This window comes from Pinus tabuliformis, chromosome 2_1 (genome assembly GCF_031772625.1).
Source record: "Pinus tabuliformis cultivar Carrire ecotype Pingquan chromosome 2_1, CPIR1, whole genome shotgun sequence".
Classification (NCBI taxonomy): Eukaryota; Viridiplantae; Streptophyta; class Pinopsida; order Pinales; family Pinaceae; genus Pinus; species Pinus tabuliformis.
The window spans coordinates 50107577-50119043 of NC_142299.1; the positions used below are offsets into that span (position 1 = coordinate 50107577).

At 36.7% G+C, this 11467-nt stretch overlaps 1 protein-coding gene across 1 annotated transcript; it reads right to left on the bottom strand.

Moving 5' to 3' along the window:
* Positions 1–630: 630 nt before the first annotated feature.
* Positions 631–5492, bottom strand: LOC149198728 (putative folate-biopterin transporter 4). Its single transcript, XM_089402138.1, has 5 exons — positions 4846–5492; positions 2080–2207; positions 1731–1952; positions 977–1645; positions 631–832 (listed from the first exon to the last, which is right to left on the bottom strand). The coding sequence occupies exons 1-5, from the start codon at positions 4921–4923 to the stop codon at positions 631–633; spliced, it is 1299 nt and encodes a 432-aa protein (XP_089258264.1). The 5' UTR covers positions 4924–5492.
* Positions 5493–11467: the final 5975 nt, after the last annotated feature.

Here is an 11467-nt window from a genome sequence, read left to right on the forward strand (position 1 = left end):
CTATCTCATCCACCCTTGGGCAATTAATCCGTAAGGGACATTACAGTGTCCCATGTCATCATGTTAGGTGACTTAGGGGACTGTTCACCATGCAAACAATGAAAGGTTTGAGCATCACATTCCATTAAGATACAAAGTATGAATGCTCTGCACTCTAACCACTATAACCATACCAATGTTGTGCTTGTGTTTCAGATGTGGAAGTCCAAGCTATTACAAGGGAAGAAAACAAAAATGCAAGGATGATTCAAAATCATAGGTCAAAGACGTACTCGACATTAATTAGATAGAGTCTTTGGGTAAAATGACCATTAGCAGGATCTTGAAAAGCATAAATCCCAATCCATTCCTTAAGTATACCATTTCTAATCCATCCAAACAATATATGAAATATAGGACTTATGAAGCAAGCTGCTATAATAATCTGCACATAAAAAAATGTAACTAACCCCAATTAAATCTAAATTTGGATGAGGTATAAAACACCTTATCACTTGCCTAAAAGGAGATGTTCAAGAAAAGATGACAAGAATACAAATAATAACTTTTCATTGCATGATCACAAGATAAATACAAATCTAGAGAGTATGATAGATAAGTAATGTGTGAGTAGTTTACTGTATGGAATACTCACAAGAATATCTTTCTCAACTGCACACGTTTCAGAAAACGGTTGTAGATGAATGTTCCTAGCATTAATCCACCCCAGCTGACCACACGTGCAGTTCCCAAAAAAGAGGCATCTAAATGGAGAAAATCTGTCTGATAATAGAACAGAACAGTTGAGATGTTCGGAATTGTAACCTGAGCTAGAAAGAACCATAGCATTGGCCTGATTTTGCCAATATAAATAATCGTCAGAATACTTTAAGCAGCCATGGAAAGAAAGAAATAAAAGTTGTCTAACCTAAAAAAAATCATTATTACAAGAAATGAGATCAAGTTTGAATGGCATGCATGTTTCCTTGATTATTACCTCAAAATTACTGGCTGTCTCACTGCCTCAATTAGAGTTCTAATGGTGGATTTCACCGAAACAAACCAGCTTTTTCTTGTAGATCCTTTAGAATCAATAATGTCTGACTGAACCTCAGGGAATTTCTCATCCCCTTTACTTATGCGGGTGTCTTTCCTCCTCCGAGTCGCTTCCGCTGTATGCAACTTAAGTAAGGAGTGCTTATCCTCAGAGACATGTACTTCTTCATTCATCGATATGCCATCTATCATCCCCTTGTTACTTTCTTCAACAATATCACCAGGCTTTTCTTTCTGAATTTTAACCCAGTCTTCATCATCTCGCAAATTCTCTTCTGCTGACACATCAGTAATGACCTGCTGAGAAGGTTGAGATGCCCATTTCTCAACATTTTCTTGCGGTTCTTCTCGTTTGTCTATTAGTGTTTCAACACCTTGTTTTTCATCACTAACCTTAACACTGACCTCAATTGTCCCAGAACTGCTTGAAGGATTTTCGTCAACCAGACCACAGGCAAAAAGTTGAATCGTAGGGAAAATGGAAAAAATAAGAAATACTACATCGATCCTCAAATCAGAGAGTGCAATGCCACCAACTAAACTGCCGAATATGCCTCCGATTGCCATAGCCAACCATGACAGTGACTGCAAATCGCCAACAAATCTTGCCCTGCTAACAGACAATATCTTCTTAGTTGATTGCCTGAAATATTAGTCCAGCTTGCTTGAATAAATCAGAAAAACGAGAAACCAACCTCTCCTGTTTTGCAGCCTCTGCAACCATGGCATCAACAACAACATCAGCCATTGCTGAACCCAAGTTTTGAAGTGTTAGGAATATTGTAAGCAATACATATGAATTTCTAGCTGGTTCAACAACTCCAAGAAAAAGCCATGGAACCAGCGAAAGAATGCTTGCTATGTTCAAATAGGGAAGCCGTCTTCTGCCTCGAATTGGTACACAGTCTGACAAGATTCTGTATAAAGATATGCTTTTAGTCCGAAGAATATTGCTACAAGCTTGGATGTAAGATATCTTAGTGATTGTCTTAAACGGCAGGTTAACTGAGAAATTGTGAGAAGAGAGACAAAAGAGAAGCCTACCCATATATCGGTTTCACACTCCATGGGAAAAAAGCAATTGACACCAGAAATTGAGAGGCAGAAGGGCTCAATTTAAGCTCGTCCTTCAAGTGGTATGAAACTGCCAACCAAGCAAAGGACCTAAAACCCTGAAAATAAAATCAAATTGCCCAACAGCGCCATTTATGAAAGCATATTAGAGGAAAAAAATCAACAGAAACCTTATGAATTAAGACCACATCTTAGAACTAGTCCAGTTCCATATAATCCTAAATAGTAATCCCTTTTCATCCGTATATTTAATTAGTGACCTACATCCCGAGGTATTTAAGCATTTGACAAGTCACTGGAGCATCTAAAGAACGTTTCGTTTGGCAAAAATATGAAGGACTCTGTAATGAATAGAAAGTTTGTTTTGGCGAAAATAAAGAGAACGTGTAACAATAGCCAGTTTCCTTTGGCGAAGATAAAAAGGACTTCTGTAATGAATAGCTTTAGAAATTGGCTATTAGTATTCATCCAATCTACAGAAGAAAAGAAATAAAGAAAAGGGAAAGAAACTATATTAACGACCGCTAACGATCAAAATAGGTCAACAGGGCTTGAGAATACAGAATATAATAATAGCAAGATGAGGAATGTCTTTGGCAACTCCTCCCTGAGGAAGAAAGAACAAATGGGTAAATAAAAAGCATAATATCATAAAAAAAATGGAGGGAGATCCATAATAGATATCTGATAAACCCTCTGCAGTAAAGTCCAGGTGAAAACAGTCAAAACAAGAAAAAATATCACACTACTTGCGTACATAATATAAATGTTCTATTGCGGTGGTTTGGCGTACCTAACCATAGGAGCATGACCTTGGGCCCTGTACAACTTTCGGGTACTTAAACTTTCCTACGTGGTAGTGTTTGCTTGAATAGTCTCACTAAGAGGTTAAAAGAAACCATGCAAGTCTGAATTCTTATCTAGTAAGTCCAAATTCTTTAAGATTTCATCAGAGTGAGTTAATAATTCATCTAGATTTTGTATGTTCCATATGCTAGTCGATGGCTTTTAGGGCATACGGCATCTAGTTCAATTCCCATGACATTGGAAATAAATTCATTGCATATGCCTCAAAGTCATAGGCAGCTGTACCCAAAGTAGAGATCTGATGGTTGAAACATCGAAAGATCTCTGCTTGTTATCCCTCTTCTTTTCAAGAATATAAAATGAATCAGTAAAAGAGATTAGAATTGCATGATACTATTCAACAATATTATATGTCTGATTATGATCCAGCTCTCCTAGTGTTAAAACCGTCTTCCAAGCAGATGAGGCTCGGTGCAAACGTTGGGTGACTTTGATGTAATATACATTCCTCAGTCATGGCGTTTTGCCAGAGGTGGCCTGATTGTGATTGAGTTTGATACCCTCTCCACTCAAAAAGAGGGGTTTAACTGCCCAGAAAACAATTTTAAATCAGTCTCATAAACATAAAAAGAAGTTTGTCAATTGGCTTGTGATCGAATGGTTAAATCATAGCTCTTTCAGTGGACAAAACCAGGTTCAACACCCCTCAAGATGTGTTGATGCGTTAATGTTGGAATCACGATTGCCATTACACCAAAACTTGTAGGTGTTAGTAAACAGAAGCATCGCTAGAGTTAATGATCTACGAGAGGTGGTTAAGCACATGTCACAAAACACACAGGGAGCACTGGTTTATCCAATGTTCAACAATCTCCCCTCAGCAAGAGCCAGGTGTGATTCGAACTTGAGACCTTTGGCTCTGATACTACTTGTTGGAATCACAATTGTCATTACACCAAAACCCACTGGTGCTAGTAAACAGACACATTGCCACAGTTAATGGATCCATGAAAGGCGGTTAAGCACATCTCATGAAACACACGAGGAGCGCTGATTTATCTAATGTCCAACAAAGTGATAGGTAGATTTGATAAAGTAGACAACCCTGACACCTAATCTGAAAGTAGAGCCACTTCAGGTTGGAATCCTGGTAACTTTGCATAATCTCTTGGGGTATGAATCTTAATGCAAATAATGGGTGAATTTGATAGAATAGACACCCCTGGCACCTAATCTGAAAGTAGAGCCACTTCAGGTTGAAGTCCTGGTAACTTTGCATAATCTCTCAAGGTAGCAAGCTCAGTGACAGCAGAGCCACATCAGATTGAAGTCTTGGTAACTTTGCATAATCTCTGCAGGTAGGAAGCAAAGTGCAAGTTATGGGTGAATTTGATAAAGTAAATACCCCTGGCACCTATGTTGAAAGTAGAGCCACTTAATTAACAAAGGGCCATTTACAGGAAAAAAAATCTGTTAAAGCGGGTTGATCCATGAGAAATTAAGGATGTTCGACCAGGTTAGTGAGAAATTCAATTAAAGATATTTGACCCGGTTACTGAGAAATTTGAATTTAGTATAAAAGGGTTTTAGTTTTAGTGGTTTGGTGAACAATATATTTCCCCAACTGCATTCAAAGTCAAAACATGCTGTAACTGCTCTATTTGTGCTATTATGCTATTTATGAAATAGTTGTATCGGATAGCAGCTGATATTTTGAAATTACAAATTCTTCAGATATACTTGTTCCGGTAAAGAAAAAAGGGAGGGGAATTCAAATTTAGCGCAAATGGTCAATGGGTACTTAACTAAGTGGAAGAATTCCAATTTGCTTCAAAAACTGTCATAACATCAGCTTATAGAAAGCATTTACAGTGCAAGAAACCTGAAAGTAAGTATGAAGAAAATGTGCAGGGGCATATAAGAGAAAACCTGAGTCCAGTATATCAAATAAATAAGTAAAAGGAATGGAATCCCAAAGCTACTTCTCAGCTGCCTTAACCAATTCATGGCGGATTCAGCTTCTGCACCACAGCTGGATCTCCGATGTGTCTGTCTCTCCCTCCTTTCCTGCCTTGTCTCCCTCCTTCCTACCTTGTCTTTGTAAGTATTATTGTTGCGACACAAAACCCGTAAAAAAAATGAAGGAATTAACTAAAATTCAGATCCAACGCCACGGGAATGCAACCTTCTTCGATCCCAAAAAAACCTCAAAATCTATTAAAGATTTCCCTCCCTCGGCTACGTCTATGAATTCAATACACTAAAATTCCTTTATGCTGACGATGAATTCTCAAAAAGAATAGAACCATGAAATTCAAAGGCTTCGTGGTAAAGCAAGCTTTGCAGACAAGAAAAATTGCTTCATGCTTGCGATAGTCAATCGTTCCTCGAAAATTAACAGAACCACCGTATGAAGAATCGCATGCAGGGTTAGACAAATATATAAGCTTCTGATTCGAAAACATTGAAGATAGAGGTAAGTTGTATGACAGGAAAAATCAAACCCATTCACAATTTAGAATTGCATTAGCTCGTTGTGGTCAACATTCACTTTGAATTAAAAGTTTGAATTCAATTCTTCAAAAGCGCAATGACAGTTACATTTGTATAGGAAAAGAAAGTAAAACATGCATATGTCATGTTATTCTGACTATCATGGTTCTTTTTTTGGTTTCCTGAGGTGGGGTAAATAAGTTAGGTACTGGGCTACTGGAATATGTTCGTTTTGATATCTACGAGGCATTATAGACATGTCATAATTTTTTTCATGTTCATTATATACAGTGATGCATTTTATTGAAATTTTGAGCCTTGTCTTGTTACAATGTGAGTATAAAGTTTTCATTGTATTATTGTTTTTTATTTATAGAATATATGTGCAGTGTTGAGTTTTGATATATGTGAGGTATTATAGACATGTCATGGAATAATGATGGTAAAATATATTTTAATGATAAAGTATTTATTGTAAAACATTTTGGAAGATATTTCTAATAGATTTATTAGTAAATATTAGTAATTAATTAAAAATAAAAAATAAAGCAAAGTGTATTAATGGATAATTTTGTTGTGTTCTTGTGACTTGTACACATTTAAAATGAGTCATGAGGCATATGTCTAAAGGATAATGAGAGAAGGTTTGATAGGTATGTCATGTGTCACAAGATGTCATATCAGAATTAGAGAGTTTGGTGAGTTTTATGTTTGAGTTTAAAGTGAACAAGATATCTCTAACAGGTATTTAGATACTCCCAAAGGTAAGTGAGGCAAGTATGATTCTTGTTCATGTGTTGTTTTATTATGATCTAAGTGAAGATATACAAAAACAATAAGGTTCAAGTAGCAATGACAACTCTTGTATGGGATAATGACTTGCTTCGAAATAGTCATCAAATATGCCCTAAAAGTTTCATGTGTTGAATAAGTGCTTGGTTGAGCTACTAGGGATTAAATGCTAACCTGTTGAGGAATCAAGGAACTAAATGGCGGCTAGGTGAAAATCCAAATTATTTATTGAAGTATCCAAATTGTTCGTGAGAATTATAACATGGTGTACCAAATTGGAGTTCCTTAAGGACAACCACTATGTAGCCAACACCTTGCTTTTGAAGAAATATAACCCTTGGGGAAACTAGAGATATTAAACCTCAAAAACCATTGCAAAGGACTAAACATTCATTTGGAATCATTGGACACCAATTTGTGGGATCGTCAATAGAGGGAGTTGGAAAAAAAACATTATGGTAAGTAAGGTTAATGATCTTAAACATTGTTGAAAGGGTTCTGATAAAGAAAATGTTGAAAATAGCAACAAGAAATGCTAAAAATAGAAGTGCTAAAAATAGCATTCTTATAAATAGCATTTTGGAATACATTCCAATTTTAGTTAGTCCCTGAACTAAAATTGAGAATTAAAATTCGAATTTGATCTTAGCAGTTGTTTGAAAAATAATTAATTAATTCATCTTGAGTTAATTAGTTGGAGAAAATCAAACATGAAGTCTATGTGAAGACATGCAACAGTTATCTCTTTGATTGAGGAAGTTATCCCTTAATTAAGGAGATCAAGATGAGTTGTACTTTGAGTTGTAATTAGTTAGCTCAGTTAACTGAGTTAAGTCCAGTTAGATTAGTTCCAATAGTTTGTGGAACTGATTGTGAGTTCAGTTAGTTAATGAGTTCAGTTAGTTAGATTAGTGCACTTCAGATAACTGAATATTCTCTCATAAATAACTCATGCATGTCAGTTCAGTCAGAGACCCAGTTGAGATCAGAGGATGGGATAGTGTACTATCAGTTGTAAGAATATTCCATTGAGGATATCTCTTGCATGCAGAAGGAATTCATTCCTTGAAGATTGCGCAGTTATTTCTGAGTTTGGTGAGTTGTGTGAGAGGAAAATTCACACAGGTGGCAGCCAGAGGACCCAGGAGAAACTGCGCAAGGAAATAGGAGGCTTGGAGGACTGAAGGAAGGCATATGTTGTGTCTATTCAGTCTATGAGCAGCATTGAGGGATTGTACTGAGAGCTGGATAGCTTGTGAGCTAAAGCTTTGTGTAATCCGGAGATATTTCCACTTGTATGATAATACAGAGATCGGGGTTTTTAGCTGAGGCTTTCCCCAGAGTATTCTTCTGTGTTCATGTGTGATTGTTTCTTCTTCATCTGTTATATGTGTTCTATTTGATCTTGCTCAAAATCGATTAAGCTTCTGCAAGTTTGTTTGTAGAAGTAGATCAAGTATTTTGCTTTAGTATATTGCATTATTAGGTGATCTACAGTGAGAATTTCTACATGGTATCAGAGCAAAGGTGATCAAAGTGGAGAACAGTATACAAAGAAGGGAGAAGTTCAAAGTTTGAAGTTCTTGATTATAGAAATCAAATTCTTATCACATCTCAAATTTCACCAATGGCGTTCAACGGTTTGAGACTCGAGTATGCCCTGGATGGCAGCTCGAATTATATAGCCTGGAAGGATTGCATGGAAGTGGTATTAGAGGACAACGGTTTGAAGGACTTCATTGATCAAGAAGTCCCCAAGCCAGCAGCAGCTAATGCCCAAGAATTGGCGGAATGGAAGAAATGTGTGGCTAGAGTGAGGAGGATCCTTTTAGAGGGAGTTCGAGACCACATTGTCTTGAGTCTCCATGGGAAGGAGACACTGTTTTCAATGTGGAAAACATTGAAGGATCTATATCAGAACAACAATGATCAGAGGAAGCTGGCGCTGAAAGACAAGCTTCGGAAAATCAAGTGTGAAAAGGGTGACACGATCTCTACATATCTGAACAAGCTCACCACCTGTAGGGATGAGCTTGGAAGTGTAGGAATCACGACAGCCAATGATGACATGGTGAGTCTTGCTCTCCTCGGTCTTCCTAAGAGCTGGCATAGCTACCAAGACTTAGTAAATGGAAGAGAGAAACTACCAGATTGGGAACGACTGTGGTCGGATCTAATGCAGGAGGAGATCAAGAGAAGCACCAGAGATGGATCTTCATCAAAGCATGATGATGAGGAAAATCTAGCCTTAGCGAGTAACGCAAGGAAAGGCAAAGGGAAGGCTTCCCATTCCAAATCGAGCTCTTCCCATGGTGGGAAGAAGATTGACAAATCGAAAGTGCGATGCTTTCATTGTCATGAGGTGGGCCATTATGCAACAAATTGTCCACAGAAGAAATCCAAGAAGGGATCCTTGAAAGGATCAAATGGTGAGGCACTGGCCTCATAGTTCGAATTGGATTTCACCCTCATCGCATGCATGGTTTCATCGATGGTGGGTTGTGTTTGGTACCTAGACAATGGAGCCTCATTCCACATGATCAGCGACAAGAGTTTATTCAGTACCTTGGAGGAGAAGGACCTCCAGATGCGCATAGAGATGGGCGATGATGGAAAGTACCATGTTTCAGGTGAAGGCACAGTTGTGTTTCAAAGGGAGCATGGAGCTCCTCTCACCCTGACTGATGTAAAATATGTGCCTGGACTGAAGAAGAACCTGGTATCCGTCGCTATGTTGGAAGACAAAGGCTATGATGTAGTCTTTAGTAAAGGAAAGGCATTCCTGAGGCACATCGGCACGGGACAGACCAAGAGGATTGGGATTCGAGTAAAGAATCTCTACAAGCTAGAGGTAGATGACTATGTTGCATTGAGTTCCAAAGCAGAGTTGGTGCAAAGCCAAGATATTAGCGAGCTATGGCATAGAAGATTGGGCCACTTGCACCATGGGGCCTTGAAGATCATGCAACAGATTTCTACCGGACTTCCCAAGGGTAAACTGGAGCAAGTGGATACATATAAAGGTTGTACCTTGGGTAAGTATGCAAAATCTTCCTTTCAGGATCGAGACAGTGAGGAGGAACAAGCATTTCCTCCTCACACTATATTTGCAAGGAACAAGCAAAATTAATTCACAAGGAAGACCATTATTTAAAAAGAAGGGTGAAGGAAGCAATTGAAATCGAAAAATCCTCCAATAACATGAATAGAGACGACGGACTAAAGTTAAGTAACACCTAGAAACCCCTATTAAATAAAATAAAAAAGCAATAAACAAAGATTTACACACATTCATTAATTAAATAAAATAAAAATAAATAAATAAGCAAATATCAACATTAAGAAATAAACCAAATTATTTAATTAATTAAATTGATAAATATAACCTATCATAGCTAACTCCCTATCTAATCCTTCAAATAAAATTTAATCACATAATAAATTAGTTAACATAAAATTGCAAACCTAATCTTTAAAATTATATACATTCCTATAAAACAATTAACGTATTGTGAGGATCTTAAACAAGTAATATAAATTTCACAAAAAAAAAATAATAATAATAATAAATAAACAAATAAATAAATATTATTAATAATTAAAAATAAATAAATAAAATAATAATAATAAATATATATATATATATATATAAATAAATAATAATAATTAATTAATTAATAAAATTAGAATAATAAGAAAATATTTATATAAATAAACAATTATAATATAAAATTAAAAACTAAATAAATATATAATAAATAATACATAATAAAATAAATACTTATTTAAATAAATAAATTAAATAATTATTAATTAATTTATCATTTGTAAGCCGACTACAAATGAAGTCATCAGAATTATTTTTCAAATAACTATTAATAAGCTCTGTAACTTCACGCTCTCTCTTCTCAAATACAAATCTCATTGCCCTGATGATGGACTCACTAAGCTAGTCCGAAACGTTGGTTTCAAAACTGTTCACAGGTTTTTCCACAAAATTCAAAAAAGATTGTCATTGAGGTAAGTTTGATTGAGTCAACAAAATCAAGTTCTTGGCAATTGAATATTGATAGAAGGATCCCAATGTAGAAAAAAGACAAAAGAAACTTAAGACCAGTTAATTAAAGACTCATGGAAAACCCTAGCAAGATATAGCAAATATTATGTAAGGATAATGTTCATTTTCTTTGATCAAGTGTCAAAAAAGATTAAGTGAGAAGAATAAGACAGGTGCAACAAGTTTGATGAAGGACATACATCTCTTTTGGTTTCCAATCGAACACGAAATAGGACACTAATAGGCATTATTGAGTTGACAATGAATAGATGTGTGGTGGAGGAAGCAAGGGATGCATCTATATGGAGCAAGACATGATGGAGAGGGAAGACATATGATAATAAATAAATAGGAAATGCCTATCCTATTGCATTTCTACTTGCAGATGGGATGAGACTCTCACTAAAATGAGACCATGACAAGAGCACTCTGAGGGAAAAAAAGAAATTTGCAATGAAGATAGCTACAATGAGGAACATTTTGTTGGCATTATGATACAGGTCTTGTCCTTGATGGCAACTCGCTTAGAGGTATGATACAGGTGTTGTCCTTGGTGGCAACTCAATCAGAGGACAGATCTTAGTACAACAAGTCAAGAGAGAGATATACGTAGGTTAACCTTGATGAAAGTGTGTATACACGCGGGTGAGAAGAACAAAAGGCGCGTATACGTACACACGCAGGTTCACAGAAGGAAAGGCGCGTACATGTCGGAAAACTAAGTTTTGGTCCGTGGTATTTGGTCCATGGTATTTGGTCCGAAGTGTTGACCCCAAGTATTGGGTCCAAGGTATTGGTTCTAAGTGGTTTTGGACCATGGTATTGAAAGAGGCCTAAACCTATATAAGGAGAAGATCATTAGGCCAAGGTGTGGAAGTGCAAGTAATGAATGTTTGATGAAGTGTGAAGATCTAGTATGCTGGTTATGGGTTTGTGATGCTTGGCTCGATCTGAATCAAGTTGGAAATGGCAACGAAGGTATAAGTGATTATCTTTAGATCTGTACGCGGGTTCTCTCTGGTGAAAGCGCGCGTACACGCGGTTTTTACACAGTCAAGTAGCGTATACATTATGAGATTTGATGTTTCATGTTGTTGTTGGTTCTAGTGGTTGTTGTAGAGTTTTGGGCTTTGGTCTGTGTTCAGGTAACTGTATTTTGATGACAGGGTTTCAGTGATTCAGTATTGGGTGATTCAGAGATTGATGATG